Raw genomic sequence first — 18,337 nt, forward strand, 5'->3', positions numbered from 1 at the left:
TCTTACCGATCTTGAGATATAAACAAAATTATTGATTGAAGGACATGAATTAGTTTTCAAAAAACGTAAAACCATCGGTAATACATTCTATGTATTACCTATCAACTTAAAATGTACATAAATATTTGTCGTTTTCGATACCGAAAAACTCGGTCGGCATAATACCGACACGGCATAATGACAGCGTGGAATGTATGATCGATCGTCGCGCATAACATCCACGCAGGTTCAGAATTAGAAGCCGCACCTTAAATTTTCCGGCATGTTAGATTTTTGCGCCTTTTCTGATTTTAACTTATAAAATCTAAAAAGTAATAAGTGAGGAGATGTAAGTAAAATAATTAGTGCAATAATTCATATGAACACATAAATTTTAGTTCTATTCTTTAAATTTTTCCTCCTCTCTTTTCCTTCAATTTAGTAGGATACAATTTCTCTTCTATTGCATTTCCACCATCAACTTTTTTCATGAGAATTTCCTACAAATAAAAGAAAAGGAATACTTATTATGTTCAATTTTTAATTAATGTGATTAAATGTAAAAAATAGATAAGCTACCTTACTTATCATTCATGAGTCACTTAATTTTTCGTTAAACATTATAAAATAAATAACAATCTCTAGACTTTGTACACTTTGGTTTTCTTTAGGGGGAAATTGACCGTTCAGAATGAAGTCGTAAGTAGACAGAAGATTCATGCTGCATTCACATGAAAGTGAATCAAAAGTCAACAAAATAACTATTTAAATTCTTCTGTAAATCTATATTGAGAATTTTCCCAAAAACTCAATTCAAATAAAAAGTAATTTTGAACAAAATTATTAATAATTTTAACATAATTTTAACTGTTGCGTCTTTAATGCCTTATACTATTGTACTGGAGCGACATTTATACCAGAACTATACTGTCCTGAACATTTTGGTCATATAACATTTGTGTCCCTTTCGAAATGTGCTAGCAATAAATTTACAATGTTCGTAGAGTAGGAACAGTTTTAACCGTTTATTGTGTTTATTTATTCAATCATCCTCTAGTACATGTATTTATTAGATATAAAGTATATTCATTATGATTAGTAGAATATCCATTGATTATTTTTTTTTATATTTTTTTATTCATTTACTAAAAAAGTATATATTTTGAATTATCTGTACCTCAAAATTATGAAAAATTCAAAAAAACATGAAAACATGATTTTAAATCTATTTAATTTCCTCCTAATATTTTTAATAATTTGTCGAACCTTTTTCTTTTCTTTTCCAACTCCTCTTCTTCTTCTTTTTTTCTTTTTGATGTGTAATATCTGGAACAAGACATTGAACTATAAAATGACAATGTTCATTTGGTTGTACTTTACTTCATTGTTATTGCAATAAAATAACTCTTACATTTTGTTTCGCAGCTTGAGATTTTTAGTCCAGTCAAATGAGGGAAATAGGATAATTTTGGTTTGCTGCGGCCAAATTGATGATTTATAGATAACTGAATCGGACATTTTGCGAAAAACACAATGGTGTAGGTTAAAATTGTTTGGCACGCATAGGGAGGGGGGGGGAGTAAATTGCGAAAAACCACCCCCCATCGCGAATTTCTCGATTTTTATGATAGATATGAAGAAATGTTTTAAATAAAACTTGTTCAGAATGTAATTTTAATAAAAAAAGTACTGAACACTTTTTTTCATATCTATGATAGATAAAAAGTTATTTGCGACTGAAGCTTCACTATTGACAAAAGCTTCAGTCGCGTCTAAGAAAATTAATAAAATACTTAATGTTAGAAATATTACTTTTTGGCGATTTATTTCAAAAAGTAAGATATTAAATTACATTTTTAGAGAAATTTTTTTTTTCTTTATCAATTTTTCTCCCATTCTTTTATTTTAAATATTTATAAATGACTTCCGCTCATTAGGAACGTGCGACAATCGGCATACATGTTCTCGAATATATCAAAAACATGCATGCACATTTTTAGATCGATTAAAGTAATTATGTGGGAGATATAAATTCAAAAGAATGGGAGAAAAATTAATTATTTGGGAGAAAGAAAATTTTTATCTCCCACATAATTACCTTAATAAATCGGAAAATGTGCATTCATATTCTTGACATTACAAACGTGTAATGTTCGATCTATATATATGATTATTGGGCCTAAAATTTAGAAAAATTTCCTAACATTTAAAGCGCGTAAAACTTAGAAGAATTCTTGCGCTAATACATTCCGAGCTCGGAAAGACTTTTGAAGTACCCGAGTCGAAAAATTTTTTTGATTTTAACATCGGTTACATTGCTATAATATTTATTTTATATTGGATACTGTTCTGACTTGGAGGGCCCCAAGTCAGCAAGTCTCAGAATATTTGAAAATGGTTAATGCCGGACTTGTCCACCGGCGCGTCAGTCAACTCAATGGACCAATCATCGGGAAGTAATTCCCTCATGGCCCAGAAGGCAACTCTACGGCCCTAGTGACGCCAACAAGCACGCGGTCGAGCACTTGTGGCGTCAGTTAGCTCCAGGCAAATCACGCGGTCATCTCTGAACAATCGTTCGCAGTCAAATCGCAGATTTTTGCAGTCAGCTCACTCTTTGTACAAAAAAGTACGGTCAAATAGACTCAGACAACTCTCACGAACATACGTGAATCATCAAATTACTCTCATCAGTGCCAGTGGTCCAGTATATTCAGTTGTAGTGTCTTTGGGCGCGAAGCTGAACTGGCGTCGACGCCATAGTGCCTCACGGACATTCACATATACATCGCACCCTCGAACAACTCTGGTGTATACTGTGAATGTTGCTATTCACTGTTGTTTTGAGACTATTTTTTTGGTGAAAAAATAACCATCAGACAATTCAGAAGTGTATGAACAATTACTGTACAGTCAACTCAATTATATGTAGTGGTTATTAAGTTCTATTGATTATGTTAAGTGTTATTGTTGAATAAAATCTATAAAACCCAAGCAGTTCGGTGTTAATAAACTATTTCTTGGAACCTTCTAGCATCCAACCTTTTGTTCTTATTCTGCTCTTAAATCTTACAGTCCACTAGTTTTCAGTTTGCTCGTCCAGCCGACTCGAAGTCAGAACAGATACATTGCTGAAAAATTTTATTTTACATTGGTAAGCTTATAGTTACATTGAAAATAATATATGCAATGTCAAATTAATATATAGCAATACTATCAATGTAAAAATAAGGTTATTAAAAAATTCATTTATAGTCTTGAGTTTATATTGGTTACATTGCTTATCATCTGCAGCAATGTAACTAATATCAAAAAAATATATGGCAATATTACCAATGTAAAAGTAAGATTAATAAAAATTTCAAATGTGAATCTTGAGTTTGTATTGGTTACATTGCTAATGATCTGTGGCAATATAACCAATATTAAAAAAATATAAAGCAATGTTAGCAATGTATGTACAGGATTTCCTAAAGATTTGAAGACAAATCGTTAATTCACATTAGCTGCATTGCAGATTGTTCCCAGCAATATAAGCAATGTTGAAAAAGAACGTGGCAATGTTTCCAATGTAACCATATGATTTATAAAATTCGATTGACGAATCTTAAATTGACATTGGTTACATTTTTTACGATTTTAAAGAACAGAAACAATTGCAAATTAACATGTTAATTTGGAACGCTGTTACTGCAGTAACAACGTTTTTAATGTAAATGTATGGTATTTCAATAAAAGAACTAGGGTAAGGGTAATAAGAAATCAATTGCAATTACAAATATTTGAAGTTACATATGATTTATTCTATTTCTTTACAATTTATTGGACTAATGCAATATTGATGATGTTCATCAATACTTATAAATACACATGGTGTAATAAGATTTTTAATTTCAACTACAATGATATTTTCCGTTGGGTCACATTGATTATAATAACCTGAACTATCGTATCGATATTTGTCATCATCAGCTGTATAAACATTAACATTACTGACTAGTTGGATGACAGCAAAATATTCGAACTTGCAGTAACAATCGTCTCGCATACACAGACATTGTAAAACTTTAACGAAACAATCGATAATACCAATTTTTCTATTTTTACCATCATAATAATGAACTGCAGAAGTGTCAGTCTGCATACGACGTTGGTATTTTTTTGCTATATAAAATTTATTCATTTTGAGTAATCTATGAAACTCCCACATAGTAATATTATTGATTGTTTTTCCAATGTTTCGAAAAGCATTTCAAATATTTTCAGGTATTGTTTCTAAATGTTTATATATTCCCACTGAATATGTATTATTATCTATTTCTGTATTTATTTGAGATTGATTTCTTTTATTAGTGCAGAATTGTAAGACCTTATAATTTTGTATACTATCTATCATACTACTTATTTTAATTAAGTAGTTATGTCCATTCGCTACTTGTGAATCAATACATTTTGTACCATGAATAAAATTCAATAATTCTCCATTTATGTTTTCATACTCATAACATGTATGAGCCCATAGAGGTCCTAATTTTTTTGCACTATTGGCTAGATGTAATAGTGTATGAATATTGATCGAGGAAAATCGTTTATTGTACAGTGTATCAAATTCTCTTACAAAACGATTCAAAAAATCATCAGCAATATCTATTGTATTTTCGTGAATTTCGTCTTTACTTAGTAAATAAATTCCCATTAGTAGCAATCAGTAATGATTGAAATATTGAGGACTCATTATAGTTTCAAATACTGCCAATGAATAATAAAACATGAAATTTTTGAATTCAGAGGTTTTCCAGTGCGTTAACTCATTCACTCCTCTCAGCATACGGTGAATAAATTTGAGAGGTTTTATTATGTTTAAACGCTTATTAATTTCATCAAGTTTATTATGTAATGAGAAGGGCTTATCTTTATATGACGAATCACACCACAGAGTCAACCATTTTTTCATTACTCCGCCATCTACAGCATGCATTCTGTCGATGGCCATTCCTCTCACAAAATTAGGCATCAACTTAGAAAAAGCCGCATGTCTTTTGACACCATGATTTGGATCATCATCTGTTGCGTCGGCAGCATATTGAATACATTGATTTGAAGTTCTTAATTCTATTGTTTCAGTATACGGGAATATTTGGACTGAAGATTTTTCACCCATTTTTAACCTTCCGCCGTTCACTTGATGAACGATGTAGTTGTCCAAATTCGATCATTCCTTCAACACATGTTTTCGGTAAATTATATTTTAAAGCCATACTTAAAATGGCTAGCATACTTTCACGTAAAGTGATTTCTGCTCTATCATAAAGTGGATCATCAGCCAAATCACTGATATCATCGATATCTTCGTCATGATCTGTAGTAATATTCGGCTGATCTTCTGCACCAAAATCCAACTCAAATTCATCATTTTCTCCATTTCTTTGATCGTAGTTGTGGTACATGAGTAGTGGATCATCAATTTCTTCGTACTCCAATATTTCACCAACCAATCTAAATAAGTTATCATTTATTGACTAAAAAAGTTTATACAACTGTTATTTAGTTACTAATTTTGGTATAAAAACTGTAGCCTTACACATGATTTTCGTGCTCATTTCCTGTATTTCCTGTGAGCATGTTGTAAACATCATTAATGTCCCCAGTATAATCCATGTTAGCTTTCCCCGAACGTTCTATTTCATCTTGATTGCTAAAATATATTGCCATATTTAATTTAAATTTTTTGTGGTTCTTACGCCATAATGTAAAGAATAAAAGAATACATTGTACTAACCTTAAAGAGTCTGAGTTTTTGTTTTGAATATCATTCAATCTGTTAATAAGAGGAGTCAACCGAGCTCGATATTGTTTTTTTCCAAGATCTTCTAATGGCTTGCGGGACATTTTTAAAAACTGGAGATGAAAATTTCTCACGATATTTTTTTCAAATAAAAAGTAAACCGTGCAGTTAATAATTTTTAACAAGAAGTACCTAATAACTGCTCTGAATGAACTAGCATCATTTAAAGCCAAGTTTGGCGCATTGCAGCCATATTTCACCATAAATTTAAAATTTCCCCTTAGCGTAATGCAGTCAGTTATAGTTCGGCATCTTTGCTTAGCGCTATCATCCTCACATTTGCCGGTTAACGTGATTCACGCATCGGAAATCTATAGCTGGTGGTGACACTGCAGCATAGTGACGCACCCAACCTAACTTGACTAACCTAACTTAAACGTGTTTCGTTTGTGCGCCTTCGTGATTAAATCAAACGTCATTTGTAGAAGTTCAGTGAGAGTTAATTTTTATTTTTATTACTACAAATATGGTGGAAGATATAAGAAAATTCGCTCAAATTTGGTGGTATAAAACTAACAGTTTTTTAATTTTCCCCTTATTATTTGTTCCGAAGAAATTCCGTCATGAAAATTCAGTTTGCAGCGTGCACGGCGAAGATATAAAAGTTGTTAAAATAAGCGGTAAGTTATAAACATAATTGAAATTATTTGTTAATTTTAATTATATTTTTATAATATATTATTATTTAAATTAATTTCGAGTGTATGTGATATTACATAAGAATAATTCATGTATTTATAGTCATTGTGTACTGACAAAAACTATAAAAATTTATTTTAATTCTGTTTTTGGTAATAGAAAATAGAGAGGCTAATAAAATATCTTCGTCTGACAATTTATGATTAATTTACCTCTTTATCAGTCATGTTTAATAAAGAACTGACTATCAATTTTTCTGTTTCATAAACTTGAAAGCCAACACTTATAATATGTAAATTAATAATGTTTACACAATAAGATTTGCTAAACAGATAACACCAAAGCATGTAATGCAGCTATAAACTGTACAAGTATATTCGAAAAAAAATATTTGAAGGAGGTAATGTTAATTCAAGATCAACATTGAGCTACTATCAACTACCGTACTTACTTGATTTATGTGTAGGTACGTTTGACAGAAAGGAGCCTTCAACACGCTCACCAGCGCTAAAAGAACATTTATTGAAAGATGATTGTTTTATTCAAGTAATAGGTACACGGTATATCCCCCCCTATTGATACACTCCCCAAAACTTTATTACTTTTTATTAATTTTTTATACCAAAAAAAATTAACATTCATAATTTGGCGCCTCAGTAATTCTTTCGTTTTTTACCAACATAATATTTTCCATAGTCATGTAGCAACTTTATAGTAGTACCAACTTTATAAAAAAAAGTCGTACTTTTAAGGAAAAAGATTCTTTTTACTTAAAATGCGGTCCAAGGGGCGTGGCCAATTTTTATTTTTGCAAATGAATGATTTTCAGGACACAATAGCAATTGGAATTTATTGTCGTAGCTAATTAATAGGGTTTTCAAAGATTTTTTAATAAAGTTTATGTCATTATTGCTGAGAAATTAGAAATTTTAAGGGGCATAACCTCAAAAGTGCTAATCTGAGCGGAATAGAGACACAGTAGTGCCTTCGTCACCGCTATTCATACTTGGCGCTCGAGACACTACTAAAATAAACGTGTCTCTTGATAGAAATTGAAAGTACCAGAGAAAAGAGACTACCATAAGAAGCTCAACCCTGGGTTAAAAATCTGAACAAAGATGCTAACGGCTAACACGGATGCGTTTACCCATATAGAAGTTTGGCTAACACGTGTAAAACGTCTGATTGTAAGCGTTCATTTACGTTGAGCCTCTATATTCGTCTATCCTCTCTAGAAAGTACCGTTTCTAGCTTTGTTTCACACGCATGCGCATTAAACTACTTAATATAGCAGGAAATTCAAATTAAAACACATGCACAATAAATAGCATAAGAAGAGATTTCGATTATAACTTTTTTTATTTTTGTAATAAAATTTAATCGTGAAAACACATTTATTTTTTGAAAAAATATAGAAGATTACAGAACAATTCGAACATTACGTTTATTTAATTCCACTTTTTGTATTTATATAAATAACAATTATTTCGCTTTATTTTGGAATACTTGCTGGGAAGTAAACTCGACTAATGTTTGAATTCTTATCAATAATACCTTTTATTTAATAGAAAATTTTGACAGTATTAAAAGAATATTAAATAATGTTCAATCCTATTACAAAGTTAAACGGATTTCTACATATCGAATAGGAATCCGTTACATCTAAAAATCCTATTAAATTACATTCAGTCTTATCGATTTCATAGGAAATTCTGAGGTAACAATAATCCTATTATACTGTATCAAATCCTATTGAAGCATCGACAGGAATCATTTTTTTTCAATGGGGAAAATGCCATCTCAGAAATTCTATCAAATTCACTATAGTCCCATTGAAGAATCGGATAAGATTCTGGATTATCCTATAGGAAATTCCAAGATAACAATATTCCTATTAGATAGTGTTGATGTTTGAGTTTTCGTACTCCAAATAACTGTCGAATTCAAATGTAAGGTATTTAGGAGAGGGGCGAGCCTCATCAATATTGTGTATTAATGTATAAGAGATAAGGTTGTCCTTAGTGTAAACAAGTAAGCTGTTGGTCAGCTATCTTTCTATTCCATAACTGTTTTTTTTTATTTTTCTTCATTCAATATTCAATATATTCTACTTCTTAATGTTAAGCGTGTCCTCTAAAATTTATTGAACGCCTAGGTACACTATTCCTTCGCCTTCTACGATAACTGTAACAGATAGTATTGAATCCTATCGAGAAATTTAATAAGATTCAAGAGTTTTCTATAGGAAAAAAAAACCTTTCATAGAATTTCATAGGAAATTTCTGACGCAATTTTCCTATTGAACTTTCTCCTACTTATAGGATCGTTTAAGCAGGGGTATAGTGCTTGTGTATGGATATATGTAAAAATACGAAACAGCAGATTGAAATTAAAAAAGAATATCAATCAATTTGAGATGAGCTATGTCTACAAATGATTAGTCGCCAGTGAATTATTGATTGACGAAAAGATTTCTATTTGGAAATCGGGAACAATTGTGGAAAATGTACTTGTTAGGCTGTTTTCTATCAAGAATAACAGCTTGCTACTCACCCAATGTCACTCTGCACTTTTTGTCTTCTCCTTTTTGTCTCTCTGTTTGTCATGTCGTACAACAAGCAAACACTCTTATACACAAAATATCGTTTTTTTCTTTCCTCCGCAATCTTATTTTTTTAATTAACTTGGAAATTATGCAAGCTAGAAACGAATTATGCTATCATCATCTTTATAAATCGTCTATGAACTTTCGTTTGTAGCACCGATGATAATTTTTAATGCGTTCATTAAAAAGATATCTGTCTTTGAAGATTGAAAGCTAGAAGTTTTCTGAAAAATATTTAGCCTGTTTTATTTTTTTTTATGGGTAAAAGTTGCAAATTTCGCGTTCTCTCAAGTAGGCACTTACTGACTGCAATATGTAATTAACACTTATATTATATCTAGCCTTGGATATTCATAAAACTGTTAAAATTTTAATAAACATTGACTAGTATGAAATTTATTAAAAAACTTTTCTTCAAGTATTCGGAATATATAAAAAAATCATGGCTCAGCTATCAAATAAGCTCGTATCGGACAGTTAGGTAATAAATGTGATTATCGTTAACAAGAAGTACTTTTTAGACTGTGTGATGTTGAAGAAGTCAATCCTGTAAAATAATGTGGAATCTTATTGAGGTTTGATAGATAACTGAAAGAAATTTCTAAGTCGTATTATTCTATTCACTCACTTAGTCTCCTTTTCAAGTATATTCTTCCATTTCCCATAGAAACTTTTCGTTTCCTATAGAATTGTTAACTACCTTATAAAATCATCATAATCCTATTCAGTTGTGTGATTGTTTTACAATCTCTCTTTCTTTACCTATTCAGATTTGTGTAATCCTATTAGACATTTTGCGGAGCGCGAAAATTTCTCAACATTTCCTATTCAAATATGATATTTCCTATTTAATTTTTGAAGAGGATTTAGCCTTTTTCAATGGGTATGTTTAAGCAGGAATGCTGTCGTTCAACCCAAACTCTTACTTCACTTCTAAAGATAGATAATTTGTCACTAGCTGAATGTTTTTCTATTTGATAATTTAAAACAACATAAGCATCAGCTTGATGCACGATGGGTCACGGGTTCGAGTCCTGGCCGTGACGAAGTCGTTTCATATAATTTTCCTTGGGCCACCGTAAGCGGGAGGCCTCTTCGGAGAGGCTGGTTATATCGAGACAGATTTTCTGCAATTTTGCTGTGTCCTCGTGCAAATGCGATATCATTTATTCATCTATTTATCCAGTTAGATGTTACGAATTAATACTTATCTAACGTTATTCATTATAACAACATATAAAAGCATTTTTATACATGAATAAAAAATTGTAAGCGCTTCGTTAGTAATTGACAAAAAATTTTCTGTTCACGTTTATATCGAAGTTTATGATTTTGAATTACTATCTACTGAATAGAGAAATATGATATGCAGTTATTACAGAAATACTAGGAATTCCGATTGTCATAGAAAAAACTGTCAGCTAATTTTTCTATGCACATAATCGATCATGAAAAATGTAGAAAAACAATTTATAGTATTGGCGCAAGCAGTGATTAGATATCGCTCGCTGTCAGTAGAAAAAACATTCGTGTATAACGGCGATTTGTAGAAGTCCTATTATTTTATTGAAAAATCATTGTGTCACAATTACCTGTATGTGTGTCAAACAACTTTTCTGATTGGAATGCGTCAGTATGAATTGTAAAATGATTTCATGTTGGTGTTTTGTGTTGCTGTTGCCTTTTTTGCTTTTTCAACTGAAGGATGTAAATAGTAAATTAATATCGTTAACGCAACAAAGTCCAGATTTATATGATGACGTGTTGGTAAGGATAGTTCTATTCCTGTAAAAGGACCTCAATGATTATGATAGCACAAGCAGTATTCTCCTACCTTGTGTATTTTTATAAATTTTATTTCATCTTATAGCTTTTTTTTCTGTAATTTTGAGACCACGATATTTCTCGATTGTCATTTTTCACTCCGAAACATCATTATTTTCAACAATGCCTGTGTTTCAACAGCCACCAATGTTGTGTTTAATCTACAAGAACTAACTGACATTAAATTAAAATCATTAATGGAACCTGATTATCTATATCTTTTAAGTCGAATTGATCCCATTGAAATCGAAGGACTTATTGTATTTATCAATAATGGAAACGAATGGCCGTTAATAAAAGAAAATAATTAATTTTCAGGAATCAGAGGAACCATAATCACACTTAATTATTATACGGTAAATACGACTATAACCGGTCATTTCCATTATCGAAACTAACGCTAGATAATTCAGCGGCATTCTCGAATATTTCCGAAATAATTTAGCAAAGAAGTGTGATTCCTTATAGTTATATATCATTTTTTTCAATTCCATCATTTTTTTGCATAAACGATCTGAATTAAGAAACAATTACATGATTATATATCACTATAACCGTGCACGTTTATGAGTAAGACATTTTACGATTTTTCCATCTTATTGCAGCTAAAACATGTGATGAGTTCATCTCCAATCGAACGATCTTATCAAAACATAATCGTGTTATGATAGCAGTAACACGAGAGATAACAGTTGGAAATGAATTAATCTATACGTACGCTGGTGATCCTCGCAATTTAGACTAAATCCGAGCGATTGACAATATTATCTACGTCGGAAGAATATTGAACATGAGTTTCACTTATTACGTACAGTTTTACGGAATCAGATCGAATAGTAATCAACGAAGACATATCATAATAACAACCACTCCAGTTAATGTAATACTTGATGATATCCTCCATGCTAGCAGAAAACCTTTTTTCGTAGTGTCGTATCCAACATATAATGATTTTTACGTCATTTTATCTAAGGACCGAGGTCCTGCAACGTCTTTGGAGAAAATTGCTTATTTTTATGGAGTTCCGACGCTTATTTCACTTATAGCTATTTTAATATTATCTTTTATCGTAATATGGTTCAAAACTAGTGGCCGAACTGCATCTGCTTTTTTTGATATCCTTCGATTGTTGATTAATTCTGGTATTGTGACACCTATGAACACTTTACCACAAAAAAAATTTTTTACGATGATTTTTCTATATTTTATTGTTATTCAATTAACATTCAGTGGACAACTGTCTAAATTTTTGACAATTCCTAAACATTTAAAAAACATAGATTCACTCGAAGATTTGACCGATTCGAAAGTAGAAGTTGTAAACAGCTTTTTTTCATATTGGATGATGAAACAGATAGTACCGAAATCATTGCTCGAAAATACGTTCTTCACGGAAGCCAAACTACGTGTTAGGAAGCAATAAAAAATAAAACAAATGATGTTTGCAAATGAACGATCATTAATCAAAATCTGACGGGTTACTATTCAGGTAAACAAAAACTAGCTCCTGTGCAGGCGTACATTACATATCGGCAACGATTTCCATTGATTGAAAAGTTCAATTGGGCTTTGATAGCTCTTTTAGAAACCCGTATATATCACAAAACGATAAAACTTCTGGCCGATATCTATAAATGATTTAAAGTTTGCTTTTATTTTGTTGATTATAGGAAATACTATTTCTCTCCTACTTTTCCTGTGTGAGTTATCTACTGTTCAATATCGGGAAACTCGTGGAATAAAAAAAGATGTATGGCCAATTTCTAGGCTGAGGAAAAAACCTACCAATGTAAAAATTCGACGAATTCAGGTGCAGCCACAATTGGATGGTGAGTAGTGGAAGATAATAGACTGAGAAACAGTATAATATAGTATCGATGAAATCCGTTATGGATAATCTATTGGCTCATAATAAAATTTACATTGGTCAAAACTATAAAAATGTTCGATAGCAAATTCAAAATTGTTTATGCCTGAATTTTTGATTCTCTTAAGATCTGATTTGATAATATCTGCAATAATGTATTAAATCGGCACTGTTAAAGTATCTCACGTATCAAAATCATATGGATATTGCAATTCACATTCATCAATATTTGTTCCATTTTTCCACTGTAGAAAATAAATGATTGAAACGAATTATAAGGATACTTTCATGGAAGCATTATTATAGTAATAATAATAGAAATGATAATAACAATAATCCCTGCAGAACCCCCATCTCCTCTCCCTGAGGGCGTCAATCAACAGGACTTCACCATCAGAGAGGGTAACTTTCTCCGGAAAATTACGCTCTCTGCAGAACATCTAGATAGTGCGAACGATGATCTCGACCATCGAGTACCAGATGGTGTAGACTTCTTTGCACTAAATAATGCAGTCTATGATGTGGCTCGAGGGTTTACTCAGGGCAGACGAACACCTGTCAATCCTGAGTTAAGCCTGAAAAGACGCATCGAACAGGGTGCATCTCGTATTCAAAGTGTGATGGATCACTTGAATACTCACATACCTCATACGCAGTGAATCAGGCGTATCGTAGCGAGTATTACACTTAAATATCACACTTTGAATACGGCCGTGTTACTGATCCTAAAGAAGAGGTACACAGGCAAAATAAGATCGCTAATGGCCATTAAAAAGTCATTAGCGAAGCGGTACAAGCGGCGGAGGGACAACAGGTTGTTCCAATCTGACCCTTCGCGCTTTCTTAAGCCGCAAGCCCTTGTCACTTATAAGCCTCCAAATTGAATTATTTTATTAATAAAAAATTTATAGTAAATAATTGTTTTTTACAAATTAAGATTAAATGGAAACATTTGGCAACACTGTCTAGCTTACTACCTGGCTATGTAAATGACAGAAGAAGCTATAACTTACAATTTGGTTGTGTAAATGACAGAAGTGGATTTGACATACTATTTGGATATGTAAATAGGAAAAATAGCTATAACTTACTATCTGGCTATATAAATGAGAGGAGTAGCTATGATTTACTTTTTGGCTATATAAATAGGAAAAGCAGCTATGACTTACTATTTGGTCGTGTGAATGGCAGGAATAGCTATGACTTACTCTTCGGCAATATAAATAGGCAGAGTAGCTATGACGTACTATTCAGCTACGTAAATGGCAGAAGTAGCTACGACTTACTATTTGGTTACATAAATAAGCGGCGTAGCTATAACTCAATATTTGACTATTTCAATAGCAGAAAGAGCTATGACGTACTGTCTGGCTATGTAAATGGCAGAAGTCGCTATGACTTACGATTTGGTTGTGTGAATCGCAGGAATAGCTATGATTTACTATTTGGTCATGTCAATAGCAGAAATACCTATGACTTACTATTTGGTTGTGTAAATGGCAGGAATAGGTATGACTTACAACTCCGCTGTATGAATAGGAGAAGTAGCTATGACTTACTATTTGGCTATATCAATGGGAGGAGTAGTTATGATTCACCATTTGGCTACATAAATGGGAGGAGTAGTTATGATTCACTATTTTGCTATGTGAATGGCACAAGTAGCTATGACTTACTATTTCGTTATGTAAATGGCAAAAGTAGCTATGATTGACGATTTGGTTTCATTAATGCGAGGAGTAGCTATGACTCACTACTTGGCTACATAAATAGAAGGAGTAGCTGTGATTCACTATTCGGTTATATAAATTGGTGGAGTAGCTATGATTTACTATTCGGTTATGTATATGATAGGAAGAGCCGACATCGAAGGATCGTATCGCGACGTTGCTATAAACGCTTGGCTGCCACAAGCCAGTTATTTCTGTGGTAACTCTTCTGACACCTCTTGCTGAAAGCTGAGCTGGCCTTAGGACATCTGTGTTATTATTTGGTAGATCCACCGCCCCAGTTAGACTCCCCGCCCGGCTGTGTTCTCGAAACGGATTACACGAGAGTATAAAATGAAATATCAACCGTTTTACGGATCAAATTGATGATGGCAAGTCAAACTTGGCGCCATTTTATGATTTCAAACATTTTTTGCATGTAAAACAATTTGATAATATCGGAATTTTAAACAACAGTGACGTGACACTGTTTTTTCACAGATATCGAACGATGGTATCATGACGTACCACCGATTCCAATTAATATCTTTGTGAATTTTTTATAATAATTCATGAAAACGATTTCAATATTTTCTTTTATAATTCAGTACAAGGCAAAAATGAGCAAATCTAAACTTAGAATATAAAGAATTAAACTTACATGAAAATAAATTGAATAAAAAATATTCTGCAGTATATAATTGTACCCGTACGAAAAATTTTGTCATTGTGGAATACTCTTGAATCTTTTGATTGAAATACTTTAGTAATTTTACTTCAAACGAAAGATCAATCGATAACAAAATATGTTTTCTAAAAATTTTTTTTTTTGTCAGTAACTTTAGCTTAATTGAAGCTCGTTTTCATGGTAAAACAACTCAAATTTTTCGTGATAATCTCGAGTTCGATTATTTATAATAAATTCTATTAGTTTTAAATATTGACGTTTTTTCAAATTTTTTTTTTTTATCGATGATTACAGCAAGCCAAGTTGATTTAGGATAAGTTGAACGAAGCCGAAGTGATACGAATCTTTCTACACTGCAAATTCAAGTCTGTGATGCTTGTAGACACTTTTAGCACGCTAAGCCTCTCCAGTGTTGAATGCCGTTAACAAACTACAGATTCTTCACACACTATGAAATGTATAAAACAGTGTATAAACAGTAGTGAATTGAAATAATTGATGGACGGAAATTAGAAACCATTCATTTTTTCAGCCAATTAATAGAATCTTTTATTCATTGTAAATAATTGATGTGGCATGATTGCGTCACATAAGAATCGATTAATTGAGTAAAGTTTTAAATGAGAATTTCGACGTTTAAATGTCCCAATTCTAGATACATAATACTTTGTGACAACATAAAAAAAAGTAATAAATTTGTGTGTATGAATGGAAACAGTAAAAATCCGAATTTCAATGTAAGATTTGACATCTGCTCATTTAGAGCGATGAAAATCGTGATCAATAACATGTTCGATCACATTTATTTAACACGAGTAATAACCCAGTAAACACCGAACCTTGCTGTTATATAATATACGCATATCATGTTGTGTTAATGTTAGTTATGTGTATGTATATATTTTTTTCAAAAATATTTTCTTATTAAATAGTTGCATGTTGATAAATAGTAGTTGATGGATATGTCATGGTCACATTCTATTTAACAAGTTGATAGCCGAGCGAGTAAAGGCACCGGTTAAAATTGCGAAAAGTAGTGGTCATAGGTTCAAATCCCCCTCGGTGCAATATCTAATTTTTTTAATTTTCTGCGGAAATTTGATTTATTATAACTATATTATTTTTCACATAATAATCCCTGTACCATTACGATAGCATAACAGTTATATTGTCGTAACATAACAATGTTATGTTGTTGAACGGGAAGTAGTAAGGTGTATGTTAGAGCTATGTTGTATTGCTGCAACATAACAAATATCACAAAATTATATAACAGCAATATAACATTATTATAACAGTGTTTACTGGAAACTTTTTATCAGTCAACAAAAGAAAAAAATCCCGTTGAAAGATTTCGAATTAATTGCGTAGATTTCGTTTTTTAATTATTTATAGCAAAGTCAGTCGTTATAAACAAATAGAGTCCATTTCCATCCATGTAACATAGTAACTATTTTTCAGTACAAGAGAAAAAATCATGTTGGAAGATTTCGAATTGATTGCGTAGATTCTGTGTTTGATTATTCATAACAAATTCGGTTGTCATACGCTTTATCTTTTGAAGTTAGTAATAAATAAATATAAATATCCATACCTAAAAATTAAATAGATTTTCGTTTTACACCATTTATATTTTAAGATAATCTATAAATAAATAATATGTTAAATTTAGAATCTATCCGCCAAATTCGTCACGTCACACGATTATTCTCATTAGTATATTTGATCGATATACTCTATTTATTTTGATACATTTACTATAATTCGACCGGAACTATTGATTTTCATTCGATTGTGTGATATCCGTGGAGACATGTGGTCACGTTTATTTTTTGTATTTTTGTATAAAGTAATCCTTTTATTTTCAATCAATCATTATGAATAAATTAATTGTTGATTTATAATTAATCACTACTCAATCACCTGCTTTCCTGCGAAAGCATCTTAACAGGTTATGGGCCCAAGGAATAATTGAAATAAATAATTCTTATATCTAATTTGAAGTTACACTAACACGTGCCGTCAAATTATGAGAAAAAAAAATGAGTGTAATTAAGATTAGTGAATTAAAAAAGGACAATTACGACTCTTGGAAGATTCATGCTCAAGCTGTGCTGATTAAGAATGGTGTTTGGAGTTATGTTGATGGTACAAACACACTTCCTCCGTGCATTAGTGGAGAAAATGCAGCAGCTAGAGAAATTGAGCGAAGAAACTGGATCGAGAAGGATCAAATGGCCAAGGCTGATTTAATTTTGTCTATTGGGTTTGATGAGCTTCATCACATCAGTGAATGTGAGACGTTCAGGGAGGTCCGGCTTAAGTTATCAAGCGTTTTTGCTCCTCAAGGACCATTGAAAAAGGTATAACTATTAAAAACATTATTATTCACCAAACTTCAAGAAGGTAGTGATGTAAATGAGCACATTCGTCGATTTTTTGGTGCTCTAGATAAGTTAGCAACGATGAAAATACACTTCCATCCTGATGTAATATCTATTGCATTACTACATAGTCTACCTTCTAGTTTTGAACAATTTAGATTGTCCATTGAAGCTCGAGATGAACTACCATCCGCAGATATTCTAAAGGCAAAAATACTGGAACATGCTGAAACTCAAAGTAATGATGAGATGGTCCAAGCAGCTGGTGCAATGGCGATTAGAAGTGAGTCTAAGACGTAATACCAGAAGCAGTATCGAAATGGAAACAAATCAGAAAATGGTAAACCTGATAGACCAAACAGAATACGTGGTTATAATTGTGGTGCGTATGGTCATAAATCTCTTGAATGTAAGAAACCAAATAAATACAGTATTTCGGGTAACAGGAATTCCAAGAAGCAAACTGCAAATGCCGCAGTTGAATCGTTTGGAGCTTGTGTTAAAGCTATTCCAAGAAGTATTACAGGGCATCATGTATCCTCAGATGAACCTTGGATCCTCGATAGTGGATGTACTAGTCACTTATGCAATGATAAAGACAGTTTTAATAATTTGAGAGAGTCAATGTGTGGTACTCTGAATCTTGCTATTAATTCCTCCACTGATGTTCAAGGCTCAGGTAATATCATGATCTCAGTAAAACATAGAAGTTATGAGAAAATGGTTGAATTGAAGGACACATTATATGTTCCTGATCTTCGAGCTAATCTGGTATCAGTCGCAAAAATCACTGATAA

At 31.9% G+C, this 18,337-nt stretch overlaps 1 protein-coding gene across 1 annotated transcript; it reads right to left on the reverse strand.

Annotated features, from left to right (window-relative positions):
• Positions 1–4,851: 4,851 nt before the first annotated feature.
• Positions 4,852–5,658, reverse strand: LOC118064584 (uncharacterized). The gene is made up of 2 exons (XM_035079270.1): positions 5,561–5,658; positions 4,852–5,475 (listed from the first exon to the last, which is right to left on the reverse strand). Exons 1-2 carry the CDS (start codon positions 5,635–5,637, stop codon positions 5,133–5,135), a joined length of 420 nt encoding a protein of 139 aa, XP_034935161.1. The 5' UTR covers positions 5,638–5,658; the 3' UTR covers positions 4,852–5,132.
• Between the last annotated feature and the right edge of the window lie 12,679 nt (positions 5,659–18,337).

This window comes from Chelonus insularis, unplaced genomic scaffold (genome assembly GCF_013357705.1).
Source record: "Chelonus insularis isolate UGA/USDA-ARS -01 unplaced genomic scaffold, ASM1335770v1 contig_23_pilon, whole genome shotgun sequence".
NCBI lineage: Eukaryota > Metazoa > Arthropoda > Insecta > Hymenoptera > Braconidae > Chelonus > Chelonus insularis.

Excerpts from the sequence above, each read along its gene's own strand:
- LOC118064584 (XM_035079270.1), bottom strand. The coding sequence starts at position 5,637 with ATGGATTATACTGGGGACATTAATGATGTTTACAACATGCTCACAGGA. Across the intron at positions 5,476-5,560 it reads AATGAGCACGAAAATCATGT|ATTGGTTGGTGAAATATTGG; the intron begins GTAAGGCTACAG and ends TAACTTATTTAG.